This window comes from Podarcis liolepis, assembly GCF_965112155.1.
Source record: "Podarcis liolepis genome assembly, chromosome: 6".
Lineage (NCBI taxonomy): Eukaryota > Metazoa > Chordata > Lepidosauria > Squamata > Lacertidae > Podarcis > Podarcis liolepis.
In genome coordinates, this window is record NC_139559.1 from 75,588,106 (window position 1) to 75,614,736 (window position 26,631).

The 26,631-nt window shown below is 40.3% G+C and overlaps 2 protein-coding genes and 2 long non-coding RNA genes across 14 annotated transcripts in view; 2 read left to right on the forward strand and 2 right to left on the reverse strand.

Moving 5' to 3' along the window:
* The window catches only part of LOC310710414, a 153,884-nt gene that overhangs the window by 51,189 nt on the left and 76,064 nt on the right, over positions 1-26,631 (forward strand). The window lies entirely within an intron of this gene.
* On the reverse strand, positions 3,801-14,031 carry HCCS (holocytochrome c synthase). Of its 3 annotated transcripts, none has more exons than XM_083511254.1 (7): positions 13,926-14,031; positions 11,668-11,810; positions 9,553-9,695; positions 8,051-8,199; positions 6,783-6,902; positions 6,026-6,112; positions 3,801-5,812 (listed from the first exon to the last, which is right to left on the reverse strand). In XM_083511254.1, the coding sequence occupies exons 2-7, from the start codon at positions 11,771-11,773 to the stop codon at positions 5,614-5,616; spliced, it is 804 nt and encodes a 267-aa protein (XP_083367380.1). In that variant the 5' UTR covers positions 11,774-11,810; positions 13,926-14,031; the 3' UTR covers positions 3,801-5,613. The 3 variants fall into 3 exon arrangements, with proteins under 3 accessions (XP_083367380.1, XP_083367381.1, XP_083367382.1); XM_083511255.1 differs by having other exon boundaries at positions 6,026-6,108; positions 6,779-6,902; XM_083511256.1 differs by lacking the exon at positions 13,926-14,031 and adding an exon at positions 13,522-13,880.
* Positions 14,036-26,631, forward strand: part of LOC310710365 — a 30,177-nt gene continuing 17,581 nt past the window's right edge. Inside the window, exons 1-4 of one of the 4 annotated variants that reach the window (XR_014527974.1) lie at positions 14,036-14,141; positions 14,752-14,839; positions 16,059-16,191; positions 17,624-25,941. This is a non-coding gene — a long non-coding RNA (uncharacterized lncRNA). Of the gene's footprint in view, positions 14,142-14,448; positions 14,464-14,751; positions 14,840-16,058; positions 16,192-17,623; positions 25,942-26,631 lie in introns of those variants that run through there. The other 3 variants (XR_014527975.1, XR_014527976.1, XR_014527977.1) reach the window with 3 other exon arrangements.
* Positions 22,576-26,631, reverse strand: part of LOC310710346 (TLC domain-containing protein 4-B-like) — a 36,184-nt gene continuing 32,128 nt past the window's right edge. For all 6 annotated transcript variants that reach the window (XM_083511261.1, XM_083511257.1, XM_083511259.1 and 3 more), the window contains one exon: positions 22,576-26,366. In XM_083511261.1, the coding sequence (XP_083367387.1) occupies positions 26,051-26,366 (316 nt within the window). In that variant the 3' untranslated portion in view covers positions 22,576-26,050. The remainder of the gene's footprint in view (positions 26,367-26,631) is intronic.

Here is a 26,631-nt window from a genome sequence, read left to right on the forward strand (position 1 = left end):
AAAAATTCACTTACAAATACTAAGGCAAAAAACCCCCCCACAATTAAAAACAGCAGTGTGGCCATGTTTCAGCAGTCTACATATTTCATACCTGTAAGTATGAAATATTTACAAACTAATAGGGGAATGAGCGGCAGGTGACAGAAACAGTTGAAGAGAGGCTGTCAAAAGTGCAGCAAAGTATTGCTTGCTCCTGTCAGGAAGGCGTCTATGAAAATTAGCTGAAACTTACCACCTTCTTCTTTTATGACAATCTTTTCCTCCCTTCGCACTCCCCCAGCAACCATCTTCCTTTCTTAACAATGCTTTGTTTAATACATTTTATACATTTAAATAATTTTTAAAAAATAATAAGTCAATGTAAATGTCTTTTAAACTGACACTATCTAAAGTCACTGAGGTCCCCACACACAAGTTCTTGCACTCTGACATTTGGAAGTCATCAAATGAGACAGCATAATGTCAGTTTGATATTTGTCACACTATGCAAATATCCGCTTCATGTCAAAGATCTAAATCCCATCTAAACGTAATACATTCTCTTGTAGTCACAGGCTTGTGAAAATGCTAAATATTTAAATTCAAGATGAATGTCTATTCTTGGCCTTCTGTTACATTATTACTGTGTAGGAACTCTTTTCTATTTAAAAAAAAATCCAGTTGTGTGGCTCACAAAAAACTAATATTATTAGCTGTTCTTATTATTAGCATACCAGCTAATTAGTGTGGCCTACCAATTCCTGGTATGCGAACACTTGTAACTTAGCCCTTTGCAGATTTAATTCACATATAAAAGATAAGTGTTGATAAATGGAACTGCCATCAGAATATGGCTTGTTTTAGCCATACTGTTGGGATGTACTGATGCTTAATTGAAAAGGTGCAGTAAACACGCATGTCCCGCAGCTAGGGAGGAGAGTATATTTGCACATCCACAGTTGCACTATTCAAGCATAGATTTATATTATATTATCTTTTCCGCTTTCTTCTACAGAAATTTTATCACTTTAAAACTCACCAATGTTGGCAAGGTCTCAGGACCCAAACAGAAACAATATTAATCCCCAGTAGTCAGAATGACTGATTAAAGACGTATTAGTGAATAATACAAGGTTCAGAAATTAATATTACAGCAATAGGGGGGGGAAAGAAAACGGTCTTCCCTACTGAAGCATGCAACGTGTGCTTTTACACCTCATTTAAAATAATTGTAACCATTTCATTCACTCCTGATTTTTTTTACTTTATTACAAAGCTCATTTTGTGTAGAACCTATATTATTATGTTGTATGGTAATTGTTCTCTTTATGTATATTGTCTGCTTTGGTTGTTCAATCATTATATGTATGTGATGGAGAAAAATCCATCCTTTTCAAAGTATTTAACTGGTATCCAACTCAGCTATAGATGCCATACTTCTGAGAGGATTGAACAAAGTCATTTAATGCACTGCACTCATTGCGTATAAAAATGCAGCCATTAAGTTCATCTGCAGACTGAGAGAATAACACTTTCTGCCAAACATGGCTGTGTTTTAGAGCAGGGCTTCCTAAACTGGTCTGCGAACTGAGCTTCATTCAGGTGGTCTGTGGTGTGTGTATGGACTGGTGGTTGAAGACGGGCGACGGCCCATCCATCACATTAAATGTTCTTAATTTTTAATTGCATTTGAATTGCTTCTTTTATTTCTTATATTGTATTTTGTTGTCTTGCAATTTGAATTCTATGGATTATTTGAATTCTTACCATAAAATACAATATAATTTGAGTTCTGTACAATAAATTCAGTAAGAAGTAAAAGAAGAAATAACAGCACAATTAAAAAGCAGGGAGTGCATCTAGCACCAGTGCATCACATTTGCTACAGCAGGCAGGGGAAAAAATTAAGTAGTCTGGCAAGACCCTCAAGTTGCCTTGCAGTTGGGTGGAATCGGGGAACCACTGTTTTATAATACTGTTTATAGTTGTGTCATAGGCAGCAATTTTAGCAGAAGGGTACTTAATACATTCACTTTTTACCACCATGTAATGTAAAATGTTAATGTGGGTCTGCAGGGGCAATGTCAGGGACCATATGGTAAAGATATAATGTGCTCGTAACTTTAGCTGCAAGGATAACACACTTGTTACTTAATCCTTCCCACCTGGGGAATGTATCACTCAGACTTTCCACACGCAGAAACTTTCACACCTCCAGAATTTCAGTTCCTTTCGAACATTTTCTTTTGAGTGACTTTTTTCTTTTTAAATGACCTTTATCTAACTGCTCAAACAACCCAAACTGCTTGTGAAATCAAAAGGATCAGAGGGGTAGGTTTATTTGCAACAAGAACAGACAGGCAGTAGTACTGAGATGCTACTAAGAAGAGCTCAATATTGTATGCCCAGAAGTCATGACCTACATGGTGTTTTTGAAATATGTATACCCTAACCTGCATGATGTAAAATAAATGAGACAGGCATTTTTAAACCACAAAATTCTGCATTTCACAGAAACTTGAAACTGTGAGGGTTTTGTCTGAGAAATTTAAAAACTATGCAAAAGTCTGTTAGACAAACCGTTAAAGAAAAAGTTTTATTTGAATGCTTAATTGCTATTATACAGTCAGGCAGCATATTTCTTTGGAAAGTAAACTGTACTTTATAAAGGTCAGAGCAGATTTAAATGTTGTAAACAGAGTTTTAATCTTTTTCTTATGACTCCTCAACTTTGCAAGTATCTGATGGCCTACCATGACATTTGTGGTGTTAATGCAGTCACAATAGCATCATCCTGTGCAATTAATTCATACCTACAATTTGAGAAAGGTCAGATTAAGTGGAGACCATCTGCATCTTCATAAATTCTTAACTACAGGTTTTATTTCATCACAAAAGGAAACATAGCTGTCATTTTCAGAGGGGGGAAATCAAGTCCCTTATTTTTGCAAGGTAGAGTTAATCATTTAGATCTGAGCAAATGGCTCACAGGTGCTAACATATTCCTGAATGAACTTAAACGTGTTAAAAAAACACCTGACTAGAGGCCCAAAACAAGAACACTGCATTTTTTTTTGTTCCAATACAAGCAAGCAAAGTATGAACCATGTGTCTCTTTTTAAAGGAACAGAAAAGGCACAGAAAATTCTGAGTAAAATGATGAATTAAAAACAAAACAAAATGCAATTTAAGAAACTTATTTTCATTTGAAAGAATGTCTTTCCTGGTAATATTCATGCCATGAAACAGCTTCTCCTCACAAAATGCAAAGGAAGCAAATCCGAAAGTTTGGCTTAATGCATTTTTTATGAACTCTGCCAAATGGGTACTCAGTGAATACATATTCTGTATAGAGTAAGCATTCCTGGAAATTTTGATGTTACATTTCTGTGTTTAAATGGCCCATACTGATGAATTCAGATGCATGTATTTTCAGTTTCAAAGTGTCTGTGCATTTGGCCCAATATATTTCATACTGGAACCTATATAGGTTGTTGTCCTCAAAGACATCCACGCCTACCATACAGATGATGGGGGAAGCCACATAACCTTGAGGGCAGTTTGGTTTTGTACCCTGGCAATCCTGGAGGGGACTTTTCAGGCTGCACAAAATCTCCCCAACACAGCAAGAGCAATGTGCAATTAAAGCAGGCTTCTGCACACATGTATCATGCTTTGTTCCAGCCTTACTGACTTAGTCAAAAAGCCCACAGGCATGGAAACATTTAAGAAACTCCAAGGCTTTGAATGCTTTGCGCATTGCTAAGGTATCACCAAATCACTGAAGTGTTTACCCCAAGAAAAGAAAATCAGACAAGCAATAAAGTAAAAAATAGTTTATTAAAACCAAAGACACACCAATGAAGTAGTTGACGTGTAACTGAATTCATCTATATACAATGAAAATAAATGTACACACACTAGAACAATGGATAATTGGACAGCAAGTGCATCTTGTAGACATGCCAATATTCCTTGAACAACATCAATTAAGATGCAACATTCAGCATGTCAAGAGGTAGAATTATTGCATCTACATATCTATATAGATACTCCTTGCTGTTTTATACCTACCCTGTATGCTTTTTCAAACACAATTCCAAGATTATTTAATTTAGCAAATCAATTGTGAATAATGTTGAGTATATAGATCCTTCAACAAAAACATTATTTGATATCCTAATAATCAGTGTGTGTGTGTGTGTGTGTTGTGGTTTTATATCTTGATTTTATTCTGTGAACCACCCTGAGACCCCATGTATAAGGCAGTATATAAATTCTAATAATAATAATAATAATAATAATAATAATAATATTCTGTCAATGGTTTTCTCCCTAGCAGCATCCCCTCCCCCAAATTCCTCTTTGCAAATGTTGTTGTTATTATATCTTTATTTTTTTGTGCGAATAATTCCTTCTTTATTCAAAGGCTCTTGAAGAATATTCTTGCAAGGGATATGTACAACAGCCTTGCAAACAATTATACAAGAGTGAATCACCCAACTCTGTCTTCACTCACCTTGCTTGTCCTTGTGCTCTGTCCTTTTAAAGCCAAAAGGAGTGGAGGTGAGAAGGACAAACTGAGTGTGCAATCCTCATAACTTTTATTGTGTTTTCCTAGATACAACCAGCAGCGCTGGTATAGACTTATCAACTCAACTGAACCTACAATTGGCCAAGTGACTTGTCTGCAGCCATCTGAACAGGGAAATGGTACACTCAGGTTTTAACTTGGAGGCAGTTGTTACATTTCCAACACAAGCTGAAAGACTTATTTATGTGTAAGTTTGGATTTAGTGGTAAACGCTGTCATCTCTGGGAAGCAATATTTTTGCCTACATTAATCAAACTAAATGAAATGTTTTAAAGGCGGTTCCATTAACAATACATTTTTGCACTGCATAACTAACTTTGGCATTGATGTTTTAAGACACCTTTCTTCTTAAAAGGGCAAATACAGAACCACACTCCAACGTAAGTGCTTTTTTTTTTTCAGAAGAGCAACTTAATTAGCCAAGCGCCACCTTAATTTCAGCTTAATATAAAAGGCAGGATATGAATGCTGTTGATTCAGATGACTTCTGATTGCTTTTAAACTGAGTCAGTTACACATATGGTTGTGCATGAATCATGGTTACCTTGAGAATGTATACACTCAGTGTAATATAAAATCTATGGACATTTTAGTATGTAAGTCACTCAAAAAGGATTTTGTGGATTTTAAAAGACTAAATGTCATTTTATTTTTTACAGCAGAAGGTATAATTTCAAAACAGTTTATGCACTCATCTTTCAGGTTTTATGTTATCGCTGTTAAAAGGTTGTAATTGCTCGTCCACTAAGATTACAGCTACTCCCATTGCATAGCACTGATATACTACATTCACTAGTTGAGTGCCTTCCGTATTCCTTATTGAGCATGTTTCCATAGAGTTTTTCTGAAAGGTTAACACCGTTGGACAACACACACACTGTATTATTTAATGAGAGGCTTGTTTAAATAAATGTAATTTCTCCTCCAATGGAAAGTAGAATGCTGTTGACTTAAGTCACCATAAACTTTTATTAAAGTCCAAAGTCAGGGCAGCACCACTTTGCCCAAATAGTGTAACTGTTCATACTGTGCAAATTTAGTTATGAAGTCCAGCGCCACCAAGCCACTTTCATCCTGTCCCATACTGCAGTTAGGGAATCAAAAGCCGGACGGACATCCAAAATGGTGAACTGATAGTTCTTATCTACTTCTCCTCCATCATAATAGTCAATTACATATCGAACTTCCTTTCCACAGCGATCAACAATCCAATCGTGTCTATCAAAAGGTAGTTCATAGCTAGAAAGAAATAAAAGTCTTAATGCTGTTGAATTTTAAAAAGTAGTCCAACTTTATATCAATCATTACGTATGCCACATGTAGCAAACATTAAAGTTAAGGGACCTAACAAAGACCTGCCTCGTTCAAGTCCCATTCTGTTAAACACAAAGATTCCAAATTTTAAGACTTTTTGTTTTTAAAATAGAAAGCAATCTGCTCTATACAGCTTACCCCATCCAAGACCTTATTCTGGCTCTTGGCGAGTACTCCTTCGCTTTACCACCAAACCGAATAAGTGCTGGTCCACATGGACACTCCCTAAAGGCAATTTCAGAAACACATAATCAGCAATCGAGGCTAAACAATTGCAGTCAAAAGGACTAAGAAGTATTTGTTCGTGACTTAAATGTGTCCACCATACAACTATAGATACATTTCTTAACTTCAATTTCACAACAGCAAAATGAAATTATAAAATGATATTTATTCTGTGGAGATCACACCTTCCTGTGTCAAAGGCAGCAGATCCCGCCCCCCTTTTTATTTCATACACACACACACCTCTCCCTTTAATTGTAAACAGCTTCAGAGAAGCAATTTTTGTCAGGGCTGTGGCAGGCTTTGCATGGCTACTATTTATGTAACAAAAAAAATGTCACGTTAATTGAACTCACAAAACTACCTCGTCTAGTGTGACCTTTAGATGCTAATTGCAGAACCCCAAAGCATCTTTCAACAGTCTCTGTGAGTTATTTGACCTCTATGGTTCAGAAAGTTAAAGAGGAACAAATTAGTTCTGAAAGTAAAAAAAAAAGCCTAATCATGTTAGTGAAAGACCTGCACCAACTTCTCATTTCCATATGTATTTCCTTTCAACACGAAAATGCACAAAACCTAGAATTGCTATGAGAAAACAAAAACTCACCTGTATATCTTTTATTACAAGATACCGTATCAAACTGTGAATATAAATTGTTGCTGTACTTGCCTTGCATGAAGTGCTTCCCATTTTAAAATTTCCTTCCATGCCTGTTCATTATTCTGATTATGAATCTTGATTATATTATTCATATCTTCAGGTTTTATGTCATCATCTTTCCATCTCCATCTACAGAAAGCAATATTGAAAAAGGAGGTATCAGAGGGGAACTGTGGAGTTCCAAGTCTTTATTTTATTGTGGGAGGGGGAACTACTTGACTGAAATCAAGTTCCCCATCTCTGCCCTTCCTCCACTGAACAAAGAAATAACTAAGTAGAGATATTATTTACCAAGCTGGCACAAAACTCAAATATGCGAACAGCACTAAGTTTCAGTAATATACTACTTGCCTGTTTCTTGCTGTGATGGTAAATCTTTGTAGGCTTCTTCATTTTTCAGCTAAACTGGGTGTCTGCATAACAGATTGTGGGCCTTTTCTTCAAAGCACAGTCAAAAAGCATAAGTTTAATGGGTTGGTTCCATCAACTCCTTCTGTTTGCAGACTCTAATTCAGAGGAACCTCCTGCTCTGCTAAATGGACATCATCCCCACAGGCAGAAGGTTGATTTCCCCTATAGCCCCAACTCACACTGCTCCCAAGGGTACCCAAAACCCGCCAGAGCAGATTTTCAGGGGGCTGAAAGATGCATGCTATACCACCTACACATTTTAGTCCTTTACCATAGTTGTCTAACTTCTAAAAAGCTTGAAGACATTTTTGCTCAATCACACAACTGCCAGTAGTTTAGAAAGTCTGCATTATAGTCTTGTCTAGAATCAAATGCTCATACACCATGGTTAAAAAAAGGCAAGTTGAGAGCTTAAGCATAGCTTCCAGGCAGACTGATTGACAGCATAATCCTATGTATATTTACTCAGACTTATGTCCCTGTGTTCAACAGGGTTACTCACAAGTAAGTGTACACAGGACTTTGTAAACTTAACTAGGCCCTGTTCACACCTGTATGTTAATATTTAATGAAAGCACATCAAGTGGTTACTCAAATAAATAAATGAGCCAGCACAGGCACAGCCTCAAATATATTTCAGGGGGTGGGGGATGGGGAATAAAATGAAGAAAGCAATGGGAGAGGCAATGGATGAACACCTGGATGTTTATAAATCCACCTTAAATCCCAGGTGTGCTGAGACAGGTTACAGTTAATCTGAGAGGATGAGAAGCACGAGCAGGGTGATTTCAATGCACTTTTTGTTGTACCTGCACCAGCAAGCTAGTCAGCAAACTGATGCTGTACTTAATTTATAATTCACTTACCCTTTTCTAAGCATTGCATTCCAAAACATCTGCTCTGAGGGATAAACCCATTTTTGTTCAGAAGATGCTCTAGGAATAGTAGACTCTTCTCTCACTGTAGACAATGGAAATGGTTGATCGGGGGCTGGTAGCTGATTAGGTGCTGGCATCTAAATAAGGAGCAGGAAATAAGAACAGTGAATATTCTGTGGTAAAGAACCGTATCTTCAGTGATAACTTCCCCCGAGGTATGCTTCTCACCTACTCTACTTAAGACATCCTTTAACAAGAGCAAGTTTCATTTAGTCAAACATTTCAAAGAAGATTGTTTTGTCCAGAGTACTCTGAATGACCCAACACATTGGTTACTTGCTGTTCAACTCAGGAGTTACTTAACATTTGGAAGCAAGAATTCTGCACTGTTAAAAAACAGACTTTATGGGAAAGATTCAGTAAACCAGCCCTGACAGCAGAAGCCCTGTGCAAGGACTTCCACTTGCACAACAGGCTTCCTTCCTCTTCCGAACCTGCTGTCCTAAAAGGAGAGAAGGGGAAGGGGCAGGTTGTTCTGTCTGGAACAGTTGCGCAGACAGAGCAAATTCCACCCTATACATTTATTTATAAATAAATTATTTTATTGATGCTTTATACGTCTGAGGTTGGCTTTTCACATTACCTTCTTTTTTGAGCCTTAGGATGCAGAGATTCAAAGGCTCTGAAACCAGGAGGGTGGATGCCCTTTACTAATTTTAAAAAATTATTTTAAACATTTCTATACCACCCTGCATTCAATTCGTATGATGTTTCAAGCTAAAACGGAACTAAGTTAATGCACGTAAGTAAACTGAGCAGATGATTAGCATTTTAAAAACAACTCATCAAATCTCTAAGGATATTGACAGACATGTCCCTGGTAGGAAAGGAAAGGGTGTCCAAAGGGGAATGATAACAGAAGAGATGGTATTCGTTTTAATAAGTATTACTGGAAGAAGAACAAAGGAAGGCAGGATCTGAAAGGCTGAAGCTTTCACTTTCTACAGGTGTTAGTCAAGATTACTATATTTACAGTCAGAATGGCCTTAAATTAATACAGAGACAATACTATGCCTGTCACAAATGTTCTAACTTGCTTGCAAAAATGATAAATTGAACAGAAGTAACGCTATCAGCCTGACAATTTCATAAACAGCAGATATAGAGAAAATTATATTTTGATGGCTACTGTCTATTGTTGAGAGCAGCCAAATGCAATACTGCAATATTAAAAAGCAATATTCAGGATGACTGCCTTTTCAGTCTGAAGACAGGGTGATACTCTGCACTACAGGGTAAACAGCTCAAAGTAATCTCAGTTCAGTTACATTAACAGATGTCTGCAACATGAAATACCAAGTTTTTAGGCATTACTCTTAAAAGTTGCAGCAGAAACATATCAGAATTCTTGTTGGCCTCGTAATAATGTTAAAATATCACTTTTATATTTGATAGCTGCACACTAGGGGGGGGGGGGACTTTGAGGCTACCATATTGCTAGGATCAATCTTCTCATGCATTTGAGATTTCACAGGGCACTCCACATATTCGTATGCTCTTTCTTGATGCGCAGGAACAGGATAGCTCTGGTTCTCACTAAGACTGCCAGCTGACTGCATATTCATTGGACAACCTGAAACAAAACAAACCATAATTTTGTGCAGCAGAATATGAATTTAATGGCAAATGATCTAGTTCACTGTGCCCTTAATTTGAACTTTATTCATGCTTCTATTTATACTGTTTGATGTAGTATCACTGGAAATGTATTTTGTAAGTCAATATTTATATTGCAGCACAATATACCCTGAGGCTTGGGGACAGGTGAATAAAGCAAGCATGTCTCTCTGCACAGCTTTGCCTGGCTATGCCAGGCTTCACTGGCAGGAAGGCTTTTCTGCCAGAGGTCCCAACCTACTGAAAGCATGAATAGGTGGAAGTTGCCACTGGCAGCAGCCAATGTAAAGTCCTGTAACAGGGTGTTCCAGAGCTAGGGAACCCATGGAAGACAATCTTACTCGGCAATGAGTGATCGCCAGAGAAGAAGAAGGATCAAAATAGTTCCTAAGCCAGTTCAACAAGCTGTAAGATCCAGCCCTCGTTTCTGCACATCCCCTGCCACTGTTATACCAAAACAACCTCCTTTTCCTATCAAGCACAAGTGGTAGGGTTGTGTTGGCTGTTTCAATTCAATTCAGTTCAAAATCCTTTATTAGGCATAGCACACCACACATTAACAAACAAACATCATATACAGACTGTATAAAATACGGGCTCAGCGAGCACAATTTAGGTCCCAGACCTATTCGGCTGTTTCACTATTCTGTTAAGCCCTGCTGAAGCCCAGCCAGAGTTAGGACTGGGACCTCGGTTCACATTTTGATTTATGAAAATAAATGTCCTGTATTTCTCTTCTGTAGCTGCAATGGAAAAGTCATTCATGAAGATTGTTTTTTCTCATTAGATTACTAGCTAGGGTTCCATTTAGAATTCATATAACTTCTGTTTTACAACAGCTGCACTAGTTGCCAGGCAACATGTTTAATGTCCTAATGATTGGGCCCAAAATATCTGAAGGATCATTTCCATCACTATTCTTGGGTGTTAGGAGTGGGCTCTCTTGGTAATTGCCTCACCCTCAGAATTGTGAGGAATGGCAAGAGAGAGCTTTCTCCCCTAAATTGTGGAACTCTCTCCCCACAAAGTGTGTCTAGCATCTTCATTATGCAGCTTTCAAGGCATGCTGAAGAGGCATCTCTTTACTTTGGATATTAGGACCTTTGTTTTACGGGACCTGCCTCTTTTGTTGAATTTATATCATTCTCTTCATCTGAAACAGTGTTACATGTTTTATAATTGCATATTGTAATGCTGTAAACTTAAGATGAAGAGGTGGGAAGGCAACCTTATAAATAAATAAGTTATCATAATGAGAAGATCGAATAAGAATTCTAATGTTGGATAATAAGAGTGTCTAGCCTGAATTCAGAAACTTCTTAATGAGAAAAATAAATCCCAATGCAAAAAACTCTCTTGCTTTAACATCCACACATTTAGGGCTTAAAGAACCAGCCATATTAGCTCTGGGTCCACAAATACTGGCTGGCCTTGGAAGCCAAGCCAAATGGTTGTGATTGCTGGGACCCCATTTCCCTTTGTCACAAACCTCATACGAGGGAAGAAATACCCCACTGCTTCCCTTTCCAGCTCCAAGCTTGTTGGTTTGGTCCTACATTCTAGCATGGTCCAGAGACCTTGACTCCAAAGACACTACCCTTGTCCACCCCACCTTTTCTTACTCAAGCTGAAAAGACTGGCAGAGCCTTGCTGATTTGGCCTGGTATAGCTGAGGCATTTCAGCCACCTCAGAGGCTTAACAATCACCACCCTTCACTCTACTAACCTTTGTGTAGGAGAAGGGGAGAACTACATAGAAACTTTGCAACCTTCACCCACCTCTGTAGCGGCAAGGCTGCTGGGAGTTCTCATATTTACCAGGCCAACAAAAATGTGGAAACCTATTCTTATTGTTAAATAAGCCTCTTTGAAGCGATTTTAGAATCATTTTTCACATGCTTAGCTTGTTTAGTTGAGTGAGCAATTACCTTCCATGTTCTTCTGGTGCATTGGACATTGTGAAGGCACAGCCTGAGGCTGTTCTGATACATTTGCTTGGAGTGCAATTGATGGGGAAGATGCAGATGAACCCATGACAACCTTGTCCTTAAAACCAGATTTGACAGGGCATCTGAAATGCAAAGTCAAGCATATTAATACAGAAAAATGAAGAAATAAAACCAGAAAGGTGACTTGCTAAGAATAATAATTTCAGAGATTGGAAGTGAGTAGTTATGGTCAGGTATGAAGCATGGCCATGAGGGTTATTAAGTACTAGAGGGAAGACTCGGGACAGTGGCCCCAAGTGAGAGAAGGCTCAGAATAGGACAGACAGAGACCCTGAGTGACTTCCAGGCAGCAGCTCCGAACAAGGGAAGGTGCACTGGGCAGCAGCCTTGGCAGCACACATGGGTCTCTCTCTCCTCCTCCTCACCACATGCTCCCTATTAAAGTGGGGTGCTCCCCATTTTATGTGATTTCAGTTATGCACATGGGGGGCTGGAACATAACCCCGGAGTAAGTCGGGGGATGCTTGTAAATATAAACCAGGAACTATCAACTGCACTTCCACCTACTTTCCACATGTATCTTTGAAATTTACAGGGAGGGAAATGTCTGGGGTACTTCAAGTCTTACTAATATTCCTACTCGGAGGCAGGCTTCGCCAAAGGATTCAATGGCAAGACACCCTCAGAGCATTTCATGCAGTGACTGCATAGACTGGATTTTCCACATCAGAAAGGAATTTGGTAACATGCACGCCTGTCCATGTCCAAGCGCTTTCAGGTAGTCACAGCCACCATTCACCTGGATGGTGAGAATTTTCTGTGCGTCAAACGTACAGAAACAGAGGAAGCTACCTGAAGTACATGAACTATAGTTATTGAAGCAGTGGAGACTGGTCGATTAAGGCAAAAGGGGCACTGTTCCACCAGCTTCAGCCTGCCCCCACCTGCCTGCCTTCTTACAGCCAGTCTTATGGGTGACAGTGACTGTCAGCTTCCTGCGCCTTAGTCTGTGTTGCCCTTGAACTTATCAAGGAGGATGGGAACAAAACTAGAACTGGTTGGTTCCGCTTGTCATTGGCTCTAGCTCCACTTACCATTGTTCTCCCTGCCTTTCAAGCTTCCATCTCCTGTGGGCGCTATCCAGCCCACAGACTTGAAGGCCTCAAAAAGGAGGGGAGAAACAGGACAACTCTTAGGGGATTTCTTTTTCTCATTCTAAACAGAGAACGGGAGCTGAAAAAATAACAAGGTTCTTGATCCAGTCCAGCACATGGCAGTTTAAAAGGTCAAAACCAGAATACAACTACTGGATACCTGGGATACCAGAGTCAGTAGAGCATGAGACTCTGAATCTCAGGGCCATGGGTTCGAGCCCCACGTTGGGCACAAGATCCCTGAACTGCAGGGGGTTGGACTGGATGGCCCTCGTGGTCCCTTCCGACTCTACAATTGTGTGATTCTGTGACTTTTTTCTATCCTGCTGCTTCCAAGATGAGGCAGCCTGACGGCATTTGGAGATGCCATGTGAAGGCAGGCAAAGGATCAATGATTTAGCTAATTTTAGTACAGTGGTACCTCAGGTTAAGTACTTAATTCGTTCTGTTCTTAACCTGAAACTGTTCTTAACCTGAAGCACCACTTTAGCTAATGGGGCCTCCTGCTGCCACTGCACCACCGCTGCACGATTTCTGTTCTCATCCTGAAGCAAAGTTCTTAACCCAAGGTACTATTTCTGGGTTAGCGGAGTCTGTAACCTGAAGCGTATGTAACCCGAGGTACCACTATATTTTAGTAGGAAAGGAGATGGGAGGCGGGAAAGCGCAGAACGAGAACCTGGATTTCCGGCTTTTAGGAAGATCTGCCCAGGGTCACCTTGCAGGGGTCCTTGACGGTTATAAGACCAATGCAATGCATGCGCAGGGAGGTGGGGCAGCACACACATCACCAGCCACATACGAGCCTTCACACAACAACACGGGCAGATCAGGGCGGCGTGAGCAGGCCGAGGCCATGAGCTGGGGAGCTGGACTTGTCGAGGGCGTGTGTCTACTTGGTCACCAAAACCAGCTCATACGTTCAGTGGGGAAAGCCTGAAGGGCGCTTCTCCCTCAGAGGGAAGGCCTCGCCGCCCACAACACGCAGCGGAGCCCGGATGCCTGTCACGCAAGGCGCGTGACACGCCACTACACACCCACCCGAATTTCACCGGTGGCGGGGGGAGGACAACTGCCGCTTACCTGTTTCCTCGACCTCCTCGGGGGCCCCAGTCACGAGATGCGGCCCACTTCTCGCGAGAGCCGACGCTGCGAGATCAGGGCGGAGCTCAAAGGGCCAACGGGACTGAACTAAGCAGCGAGTGGGGAGAATGGTTTGTGCGCGCGTGCGGGAGGTGAGGAAGGGGGCGGGGCCTGGAACGCAGCGCTCCGCGAATTCAAAAAGGTGAGGGCGCGAGGGTGGGGGGAATGCGAGAGACGTTAGGTTCTTCGTTTCCACGGTAACCGCAGAGGTCGCTTCTCTCCCGTCGCGAGCTCCGGGCGTGAGGAGAAGTTTCTCTTCCCGCCTTCAGGCTTCGTTTTGAAAGGGGGGAAAGTGTAAATAATAGCACAGAGCATGCTAAGAGTGCCTTTCCTTCTCCATGGAGTAACTATAAACCTCACAGCTTAGCCAATGGCGCTTAGCTTCCCATGTCAAAGAGGGTTCAAGGCGAGTAAGCTCGATTATTGTCCCTTTTCACGTGAGGAAATTAAGGCTTGGTGGTGACCAATGGGGCAAAGGGTGCTTTATCGTGTCAGTCATTTAATCCATCGGGTCCTCTTCATTTACTAGTAGAAGCTGACTGTGGATAGATAACCACGCCGTCCCCTATTTATACTGGATCACAAGCACACACATCTTGGATTTATTGGATCCCCACATGCGACCCCCCCGCCTTTTATTCAGATTTCCCAAGACGTGGCTGAAATCTAAACAGCAGCGCATCCCTGGTGGAACAAATTGCGCTTTAGCTCTGCTGAATCCTAAGAAATGCAAAACCTAAAAGAGTGGCTATTTTATTTGTTCCAGTGTGACACCTGTTGCTGCTGAAGCGGCCAGGGCCTGTTCGACCACAGCATTCCGGTCCCGTGATGGCTAAGGACAGAACAGAGAGTAGGTGAGGTCACCCTTCTCCCTCCAAAACCTCCTTCCTTCCTTTTGCCCTCTTTCTGTTGCCACTCCCTTTCTCCCTCCCTGCCCAGCGGAAGGCAGGAAGAACAGATCCCCCTTGCAACAACAGGTCGTTTGCAGGTGCTCACAGGTTGCCCACCTATGAGGTTTTTCCACCAGTAATGGAAAGGCTGTGAAATTCTAAAGCAGGCTTCCTCAACCTCCACCCTCCAGATGTTTTGAGACTACAATTCCCATCATCCCTTACTACTGGTCCTGCTAGCTAGGGATCATGGGAGTTGTAGGCCAAAAACATCAGGAGGGCAGAGGTTGAGGAAGCCTGTCCTAAAGTATGCAAAACCTTGCACCAAATTAACTTCTTTTTTTTTAAAGGAAAGCAAAACTGAACGGACAAAAATACATATTGCTGTCAAATATTTCACTAGCGGTTCAGCACCGGTGCTGTGGACAGATCAATTAAAACCATGATCCGTTTTGGAAGAACCACCATTCTGGCAGGTAAAGAAAAAAACACCACCTCAGGCCTTTAATCGGAACTTAGCTTTACAAGTGGCACTGAATGAATTGGTGAACAGATAGGGTACCCAACACATTATTTTTCCAACTATTAAAAAATGTAACTATCTGACAACCCTGAAAAATTCAGCTACTTAATTCAGAATGTTACTAGCATTTTATTTATTATTGTGTGTGTGTCCTTTATTCATTGTAAAATAGTGCTCTGTTAGTTTGCAGCAGCAGCAGCAAGTTTAATACTATGGCAGGTAATAAAACTGTCATTAGCTTGTGTAGACTGCAGTGAATTTCATTAAGCACACAGAATTAGTCTGTATATGTATAATCAATAATATTGTTTACAAAAGCACTTACAATGTTGCTTTCTACAGTAAAGCAATATTTAATTGTATCACATCTCTTATTGCTTTGGCACGTTAAGTTTTCGGATTCACAAAACAATTAAGCTTTATAGTCCAGTAGCTTTAAACATCTGTAGAAATCGTTTATCCATTTCTCCTAATGTTTCTACAATTGGAGACTATGAAAAAGAATTATCTGTTTATTCAATGCTGCTATACAGATCTAAATTCTAGAATAGCAAGTGAGAACAGAAAAAGAATGAACTAAGTGGCTCATAGAAAAACAAATGCCAGTAGTTACACAGTCATATTATTGTATTGCTTTATTATGTCCACATGGAACTATAGTGCTGCTATTAAGACTGTTCAAATGAGTAGACAAAATGACAAGATTGCCTACCGCTACTAACTTTGCAAGTAGAAGCAGCTGCAGAGGGAATAATGGCTCTGCCTACTGAATTACATCCTCAGTTCATGCAAGGTATGTTAATGATACTCAACAGCAGTGTTTCCCAACCACTGTTCCGCGGCACACTAGTGTGCCGCGAGATGTTGCCTGGTGTGCCGCAGGAAAAATTAAAAAATTCGAAAGATTTTTTTTTTAAAAAAAGTCAAATTTTCGATTGGGGCGCCGTCACTAGATGACCCCTGGGGTTCCCTCCCTCCCTCCCGCTCTGCGCCTCCCTCCTCCTCCTCCTCCGGGGAGGCCCTTCCTGGCTCTCGGCCAAGGCTTGGCGGCTGCCACTCGCTCGCTCGCCCACCCGTCCCTCCATCCCTGCACCCGGCCTCTCCCCCTCCGTCCCCGGTGCGGGGGCTGCCGGGATCTGTAGTCCCCTCTCCCTTGGGCTCCGCGCCCGCGCGGGGTGCGCGAACTACGTTTCCCAGCGTGGCCTGGCGGGCCGGGTGTTTTGTTTGAAGCGCTCTTCTCCCGGCCATGGAATGAGTGCGGCGGCGGCCGGGCGGGCAGGGGCTCTTCCGTGCAGACCCCGCGCAGCCTGCCTGCGCCCCCGCGGAGATCGGGCGGCAGGATGGAGCCCGGGGATCCCCGCGGAGGCGGAGCGGCGGAGGCGGAGGCTGCCCCCCAGGTAGGGCTGCGTCGGGGGGGTTATTTTTGCAATGCTGCATCCGCGCCGGAGGGGACGCATCGGACCGCGGGGAGACCCCTTGGCAGGCGTGCAAGGCAATGCATGCGTGCAGGCGTTGCATGGAGTGCAGTGCAATGCAATGGCAACGCGGCGCCCTGCATGCATGCATGCAACTTCCACTGGCGCTCCGGACTTGGCAGGTGAGGGGGGTCCCCAGTGGGCGGCAGAGAGAGCCGGGAGGGCGAAGGGGAGCCGGGGGGGAGCAGCGCTGCTCCCCGAGCCGAGCCCGGAGGGAAACTTCGGCGTCGTTGCGCCGGGTGTTGGAAGTGGAGGCTGGCGGGGGCCCCTCACCTGCAAAACCTGGTCGCCTCTCATATATTTCGTGCATTGCATTCATCGCCCGCTTTCTCCTCCAAGGAGCTCCCGGGGGCGCACGTAGTTCTCCCCGTGTTATCCTCGCAACAACAGCCCTGCGAGGTGGGTCAGGCGAGTGGCCCAAGGGAGCACCCAGGGATTGTCCTGGCCGGGTGGGGTGATTTGAACCCTGCTCTCTGCCCGGTCTTCGTCCTCATTTAGCCCCCACATGTGCATGACTGTGCATGACTGAGGTTTTCCCCCCTCGTCTTGGCTATGGTGTGAGTCTGTGCTGTTAATTAATGGGGTTCTGCCTTCGGAGAAGATGAGCCAGCCCTCAAGGAGGTGATTATGTAATTTGCTAGCAATTCATGTCCCCCCCGGCGTGACGCTGCGCGCTGACGTCACGGGGCTGTAATGGTGGTGTGCCTCGAGATTTTTTTCATGAAACAAGTGTGCCTTTGCCCAAAAAAGGTTGGGAAACACTGCTCAACAGGCTTGACTAGCATCCCACATGAACAATGTATGTGGCTCAAACAGTCCCAGGAACTGATTGCAAGAGGCACAGGGGTTGTGTGTCACACAACAATTCATCAACAAATAAGTAAATGTGGAAGAAGGTTCTGCAAACATTTGAAATCTACAGATGTAGAATAATGGAGTGGCACAACAACCAGAAATGATATAAAAATTATGAACACTGCACACTGAGGGAACAACCACTTAGGTCAGGCCTGCACAAGGTGTCCTGGCTTCTAAGTCAACAGATACAACTTTCTTAGTTGTATAATTAGTTCCTAAAGGACACCTGGATGACTCTGCTTCGTTTTTTGCAAGCACTTTTAATGAATGAAGTTTTAACCTGGATTTCTGCTTATAACTTCAATGCCCTTACTAAAGTTCTCTGCTTTCAGTGTTGCTGTTTTGTTGTAAATTATTTTAGTTCCGTGAATGGATTTTAATTTATTGTTGCTGTTATATTCTTTATTGTTAGATGCAATGGAAACTATCCTGAAAAGGATAAAAATGCTTCACATACAATTTTATATATATTCTGACTTTCTGTATTCTGACTTTCAACTCAAAATGGCAAATACACAAAATCAAATTGGCAGACTTATTAAGACAAAAAAGTACCATACATGTGCAATTCTGAGGTTGTGCACACTATGGGCATAACATCACATTAAAAAACAAACAAACCCCAAAACAACTTGTTTGATATTAAAGATCTTCTTTCCAGAGCCTTTGGACACACATCCCAGACCTCTCATTTTTCACAAAATCAGCAAGAAGAAAGGATATCTGATGACACACTTAATCACTGCTATAAGGAAAAAGGTCTCACACGGTATAGTGAGGTTTCACAGGAAAGGAATGGGAACGGAAATCATTTTCACTTTTCAGAAATCTTCTCATTACCACTATACAGCAAACCCGACCACTTTAGTGCTATAGCACAACAGAAAAACATTTCAGGAGAAATATACAGAAAATGACCCATTTCACCCTTTCCTCACCCCTCACCCCCCACCCCCATGTTCCAAGCAGCACTACAAGATTCCTGTTCCAGATTTGTTGGAGGGGCATTGATGTTGTGGGTCCACAATGATCATGTTTATGTAACCAAATGTATTACCGTATATTTGGTTGTAAGAGCATATAACAATACAGAAGATAACTTTTCACACTTCACTATAAAAAATCTACTTAGCTGATCGCTATTACTTTTTTATAGTGTCTTATTTCTGCCACACGAGGCAGCCATCTCATTCTACCTCACAGTGTGTTAGGCTTGTATATACAATAATTTTAAAAATTGTTCGCAGAAGAAAATTCTGGCTACTCCTTTCCCACAGGAAATAAGCCTTTTTATAAAGTAGCTATATTCAGAAGCTGGCAATGAGTGCCAAGTCATTCCTGTTCGTCATAACAGGAGTAGGCCGTTTTAGTTAACATAGTACACACAATTTGAATGAAGAAATTCCAAGAAATACTGCATTCTCTTCCTTTATTCTTATTTACCAGTGCCTTGAATACACATGCAACTTATTGCTTAGACATTATTGCATATACCTCAAACATGAGCATCCTACACAAATTTACACAAACAGCAAGGCTTTCAAATACCACTGAAGAGCAAACTCATACGCCTATCACAAGCAACATTTAAAAATATTCAAGCAAATGTTAAAGTTCACAAATTGTTTGACCACCCTATAAAGTCAATAGTGCTATCTCACTCTTTTGTGCCATTATCATTATGGGGCTATCAAATCAAGAATATTGCAGGCTTTCAATGTAGTGCAATAGGATTCATAGCCCATCATCTTTATTCCATCCCTGTAAGGGACTTTTCAGTGCTGCCTTTATCAAACATTGTGCTATGATTTAATAAGGCCCCATATCATAGATTCTATTGCACCCCTTTTCCAGCATGGATTTACAACTCAGCAATGCATCTCATTATACTTATTTCAGTAGTGTAATTGGAAAAAAAATCTGTGAAAACTAATACAGAAATTTGGTTCTTGTATTTTTAAAAAGCATTTAAGTGAACTTAAAAATAATGTGACCTATTTATTTGAACCAGATTTCTGAACAGAATTTCCTTCAGAATTTGGGCACCAGTAGCAACTGCTTTTTAAAAAATATATTCTGCAGGACACACTACATTAACTATACATCTGCTTCAGTTTGTAGTAAATATTTACAGATTGTATCAGATTGTGTCCCTCTGCTGCAAGAAGGCTCTTTGATCCAGACGATGCTTCCAGGATCAGAAAAGGGGTGGGGCAATTTTCCCATTTCCTCTTGGAGTTCCCTGCTGCAGTCCCTAAAGCTGAGCCGCAGGAGAATGTCATTTGCAAAAATCACCTCTCCTCCACCACTTTTTGTTCTCAAAGAAACTTTGCTGGATCAAAGACTGTTCCAAGACACAATTTGATACAACTCTTATGATTTCATAACTGACAGACACAATCCCACAAACATGTTCTTGTCAGGAAGAGCGTCAAACTAGGTGAGATGCTGGAGTTCTATGGCTAGAACTTCAAAAACCTGTTTCTTAAAAAAAATCGGGGGGGGGGGGTGATCCAAAATAGACAGTGGTGCTGGTGCTGGTGTTATAACCTGCCCTCATGGTATTTCCCTGCTGGAAATCACTGGCTCTGAACATATTTGCTGCAACTTAACAATAAAGAACTTTCAGAAACATCACCCCATGTGGTTTTTTCCATATACTGGGGCAAACAGTTGTGGGGCATGTGTGAGATCATATTCAGCAGAAATTTGGACAGGCAAAACAGGTTAACTCCCCTGCCTTGCTCAATCCAGATCAGTGTTTCTGCTTCTGCCTTTTTTTAAAAAAGAAAATGTCAGGAATTAAAGTCACGGAGCTTTCATATTATGCCTAATTTGACCCACAGTTTGATTACTCAGAGATATGTCTAATAAAAGGGGGGAACCACAATATTAGACAGTCAAAAGCATAGGTATACATTACATATATTCTCACTTTCTGTATTTTGGAATTCACTAGCATAAGGGTCTACTTCATAATGCCAGTGTTACCCCAGGCATGATTTGTAGGCTATTACTGGATTAGTAGTATGAATATAAAATGATCTCTGTTTTCCCATCAGGCTCATTTGCCTTGCAGGGTTAAAGAAGATGGTGCTGCTAGCATACATGATTTTAATTATAGTACAAAATAACAAAACTCACCTTCAACCAGGTATGAGAGAATATATTTATTACTCCATCTTGGGGTTTAAAATTGTTCAAGCAGGGCATATTTTAAGTAAGCATTTCAAAGGATTTTCAAAGCAGTTAGCAGCACAACCCTATACATGCCTGCTCAAAGGCAAGTCCCATTGTTTTCAATGGAACTTATCCCAAAGTAAGTGAGTATAGGATTGCAGCCTAATTCACCAAGATCCAAACAATTTACTTTAGGATTTGCACACATGTATGAAGTTTCATTTTTCTTTTTTCAAAATGGCAAGCAAAATGTTCACAAATAACTTTTTAAAAACTCATCTGAGTTTTAAAAGCAGCAATGTGGCATGGGGTCCCCAGTCCCAGAAACAAATGCAAAGCCCCTACCCCACACATGTTCTTCGGATGTTTAATCAACTGGCCTTGATTAACAGTTTCTGCTGTGTAGCAAAAAAATCTTCCCCTGCTTCTGTAACATTACCTTTCATTATTTCTGCATACTGAACTACTATTTTCATTACACGGTGCATTAACTCTCACAGTATTATTTCTCCAAATATTTTGGGGGACAGTATCAGAATGCATTAATAGTAAAGCTCAAAGGAATCTGTAGTAGATAAAAAGGGCTTGAATCCAAAGCTTATTTAATAGGAGGACCCTCACATAAGAGGGTGCTGTGATCTTGGCTTCCTGCTAGTAATTCTTCTCTCAGAGCAGCTATAGGGTGTATAGATGCCCTTTTCTACTCATATGTCTCCCAAGATAAATGGAGATGTTAACCTTAAAGAAATTGGGTTTAACTTCTAAGCCATATTTTAAATGAGGAAATAATGACTTAAAAAACCAACAACCTTTAAGTTACAACACATTAGGCCACATCAATGTTTGAGTAAGTTACTTGCTAGACTTTAAAATGTGATTTATAAATGCGAGCATATTTTAAAAGAGGCAATAGGGTATTTTTTACCTTTACCCACAGCAGGGAAAGTCAGCTTTCTAAGTTTGGAAAGCCGTACCCCCACTCTCACCATCCATCAAGCAACACATACGGAGTTGCTGGAATATTCCTGGCTGTTATCTCAGAGGATAAAGAAATGTCCTAAGTACATAGATGCAAGCCACCAGGCTTAGAGTAGATGGAAAAGTAATAAAGGAAGCACTTGCTTCCACTGAACCTGGCTTCACCATCCTCTTATGTCCTCATGCCATCTTTCTCTTTTGCAGACATCAAATATATGTGCAGTCAGGAAAACCAACTTTCTCCATAAGAATTATCATATAATGTTGGAGAAAAATAAATAATGTTGAAGGACAAATACAACTCAATAATCATTATTTGGCCCTGATCTACGGTATTACTCCCCCACTCCCCCCCACTCCTTTTCTGAGAGTGTAAAAGTTTCCCAGCTCTACATGACAGTGTTGTAAAACACAATCGAGTTGAATCCAGGTTAAGTGAGTTAAACTTCAGTCTCAGTTAAATCAGTAGCAACCGATTTATTCTGGATCCAACCCATTTGATCCAAGATACATATTTTAGCATTAGGAAAGGAAGATGGCATTATAGAGTGATCTATATACAATAATGGATAATGACAGAAGCTGCTCAATGCCTCAGTTTTCCAACTCCTTCATGCTATAGCATATACTGTATAAGGAAACTTAAATCCAAACAAAGAAATAAGACTACACAATGATTGCATATCTGGATCAAAAAGCAGCTTAAAAGATTTATGTATAACTGTAATAAATAAGTAGTGAAATTAAGAGGACTCTCCAATTATGCATCTTGTACTTTCTGATAAGATACCACAATACCACATCTGCCCAGAAAAATTAAGTTATTTTAAATTCCAAAATATGTAAAGCACAACACAGCCAAAATATATTAAAGTGCAATTCTATGTATGTCTACTTAGAAGCAAGGGCCACTTAGTTCAGTGGAACCTACTGTATATGTAAATACAGGATTGCAACTTTAATGGAAAAGAAACTATGCATAAGCACAATTGTGATTCACTATTACAGAGTAATTGCAAACAATACTGATAAAATATTTTGAAGGGTACTTTTCCAGCCCAAAGCAAGTGTTCTTTGAAGTGATTTGCAACATATATAAATAGTGGTCTTCTGCAAGCACAATCTGCTACATGACACTGTTTGGGCAACTACTGAAGTTCCTTCCTCTACCCCCAGAAAAATCTGAAGAAGTGTGCATGCACACGAAAGCTCATACCAATAACAAACTTAGTTGGTCTCTAAGGTGCTACTGGAAGGATTTTTTTTAGTTTTGTTTCGACTACGGCAGACCAACACGGCTACCTACCTGTATCTATAACCCAGAAAAATCAACAGCAAATTAGGGCTGGCCTACTCATTGGGCAAGAATAGATATATTTAAAAATCCTGAGTCTGGTTAAGGGACAGTGGTCAGCCAGCTGCCAAGTTCAAGGACATGGATCTTTGCAGTTCAGTAGGATCCTGCTACTTCCCTATAAGCAACTGTGCTTCAATTTGTAACTGGGTTATTTTCGCAATCCCAGAGAAATGTGGGATAAGAACATGAAGACGAGCACCTTCACTATTTCCAGGTGACTGTAGCACTGTGGAGATACCACTCTGCTATGGCTGCTGGGTGGGGGATGGAAAGCATACTAACCTGGCTTAAGAAGTTGCTGGGTCCTGCTTAATAGCTACATTTGAAATGAGTAAGAACAGTATGTGTAGTTCCTTGAAAAGCTTAGTGGGTAACACTTCACTGAACCAGCAATCTGAGGATAAGTTTGTCTACAAGCAAGAAGAGCTTTCAAAGCTACTTCCATTATTCTGCATAAGTGGATGATTTCTTCTAACACATAATATTGGATTGCTATTTCAAAAGTTTTTAATTTAGAAAGTTAAAATGTGTTCAATTTTGTTTCAGGGATAACCCAAAGTAGCTAAGTAATGGTTAACAAATGTGTTAAAAGAAGGCAGTTTACAATCAAAAGAGGCAAATCAAATTAGAAGGATTAAACAGCACCCAATATTGTTACTGCTTGCACCCAACAGCTGTCTTTTCATAAAAGATGAGTCTAAACTATAAAAATATGTTTTGTTAGCAACTTTCTGTTTCTACCAGGAAAAATTGAATATATTTATGATTTGAATTTCTAGGCTTCTTATCCAGACACTCAAAAAAGCCTCCAGGAAAGAGAATGACACATGCACAGATATCACTTGATCTCTCATAATTTGGAGCCTAGGCTGAATGTATAAAGTGCCACCATGGACAAACATTACATTTGAGGTGACAGGAAATTTCTATCCCTCTTATTCACGGTGTCTACAATGATCTTTCACAAATGCAAGTCAACACTTAAGTTACAGTTATCAAGGGATGAACATGAGTATCTGAACAGGGCCTCTGTGTTTATATTAAATATACAAAATATTATAACACTAATATGAAGAACAGATCCAAACTGTCTTGATTGTCATGACACTTAAAATGCAATTTAAAAGACCTTTGAGACCAGTCATAATCTTATGAATCCAACAACATTTAGCAAGCTATAAGGAGTTAGAAGCACTCTAAGAAAAGGGGGATTTGCATGTTGTAATAACTCACTTTTAAAAACCTATACTAACTAGTAACCACAGGCTATTATTTGTTATGTAAGACAAATAACCTTTTGCACCAGGCTTTGTTAACAAATAAATATTGGAAGAACTAACACTTTAGGGACCATGAAAGGGACAAACAAAGGGACAGGAAAACAGCTTGTTCTCTACAATACTCCTGCATATTTGCATCACAAACATGAAAATGAACACAACCTTATTAGCAAATTATGACACATGGTATTCATAACAATCAGACAAAGACCTGTCAACTGACTAGTTGATCAACACAAGAATATAATACACCATAAAAGTGGAGGCCACTATAGCAGAGAACATTTGTAAAATTAATGCAAACAAATAGATTACCATTATCTGTTCTTGTGTTTCCTTTTTACATAGTATTCATCAGCAACATGCTCTTGCAATTATGTTGAGAGCTAAGCCACTTGAAGAAAGAAGTTTCTATCATTAGAGAGAAACTATCAACCTATCAGTTTTGTAGAACTGCTCCGAAGTTGAAAATAATAAAATGCATTTACTGAATATATATTTTTAAATAGGGTTTTCCAACTTAGTAAAGCAATGTTTTTTTAACTTGCTTTAAAGAAAAAAGAGAGTGATAAGAATGTCAGTGAAAATGAATGCATTAGCTACAATTTAAACTTAACAAGCACAGTAGTTCTTGTGACAGATTCACATGTTCTAGACTCGTTAGTTTTTTCCTGCTTCAGTGCTGTAGTTCACACCCCACAAAAATCCTTTTGTTATATGACACTACACTAAAAACATAGATAGGTTCCAACAGCCATGATAGAGAAGGAACACTGGCGCAAGAATTTGCTAATGTCCATACTGTTTACCATGCAAGCATGTACTAGAATTCACATATATTTTAAAAAAACAAAAACCTGGGGGGTGGGGGCCTGCAGATTTCCTTTATGTACAGAAAGAATCAATACAAGTAATTGATTTAAAAGAAAAAGAACCCCTAAACTCTATGGTATGTGTTTATGTAAAACTGTTCTATAAATTAGAAAAGATCATGTGCATGCATACAAGGCAGCAGAAAACGTAGTAAAAGATTATAGATTCAAAGCAAAATTCTCGCAAAAATGTAAAAAAGTTGTCAAAAGATGAAACCTCAGTTATGAACACCATACATTAAGAAAGCAGAGAAACATGCCAGGAAAGTTGCCATATTAGCAGAATGTAAACCAAAGATCCTGACATTCACAGGCATTAAAAACACATTAGTCTAAGAAACCTGAGTGAGAATTCATAGGAACGTACTGCTAGAAAAGTTTGTTCCTTTACAGGTTCGTTTGTCTATTAAGTGCTTAGAACACACTACCAAGGTTGTATATGCAGCATGTTACTGTTTCCCATTCCATGTAATACAAGTCTTCAAATGAAGTGGCCCTGGGTGCCCAGGCAGTGCGCCAAGAGGAAGGCTACATTGAACAGAGGTAATACCTTTTTTTCCCTTAACAGGAGTTTTTTTATGGCAAAAGTGTGCATTGTTCTTTCAAAGAACCCAAAGTTCCCGTTATAGATGGTTGTTGCATTAAAAATCTTCTAGTTATATTTGCCATTCTTATTAGCTTTGGCTTCTCCATGTCCAATAAGGCAAATAACTTTGTAACATCCCTTTGTGATTCTGACCATCCACTTTAAGTTCATGATGTCCAAGATAATGCTGGAGATAAACCAGGCGCTTTGAGCTGCAAGTCCTAATCTGTCGAAAGCTTCTGTTCCTACCTCAGCAGCAACCTTGGCATAATAAATTGGGATGACTATGATCCTCCCCAGGAAAAATGTGATTGTCATTAGTAGTCCATTGATGATGTTGGATTTTGATGCCTTGGAATACCCCAGTACTTCATAGAACCATCTGCAAGAGAAAAAATATTAACAGAAATTAAATCAAATTTAGTGAGTGCAACCTCTGAATACAGACTCAGATTTGGATATAAAGATTCCATCAGCTCTACAAGCATTCAGAATTCCTGACTTTTATCATAGTTTCATTTCTCATCACTTTCATGCAGCTAGAAAGCTGTAAAGATATCTATAAAGATATTCAGAATTGCTAACGTTATGAATTTTTTTTTATATACCAAATTGTAAACAGATACAATGTTAGTGTCCTTTGATAT

What these genes read in the sequence shown, in the direction of transcription:
- HCCS (XM_083511254.1), bottom strand. Translation starts at nt 11,773, where the DNA reads ATGGGTTCATCTGCATCTTCCCCATCAATTGCACTCCAAGCAAATGTA. An exon ending in GCACCAGAAGAACATGGAAG is followed by an intron (nt 9,696 to 11,667) that starts GTAATTGCTCAC and finishes GTTTTGTTTCAG; the next exon opens with GTTGTCCAATGAATATGCAG. An exon ending in AATGCAATGCTTAGAAAAGG is followed by an intron (nt 6,903 to 8,050) that starts GTAAGTGAATTA and finishes TGCTTTCTGTAG; the next exon opens with ATGGAGATGGAAAGATGATG.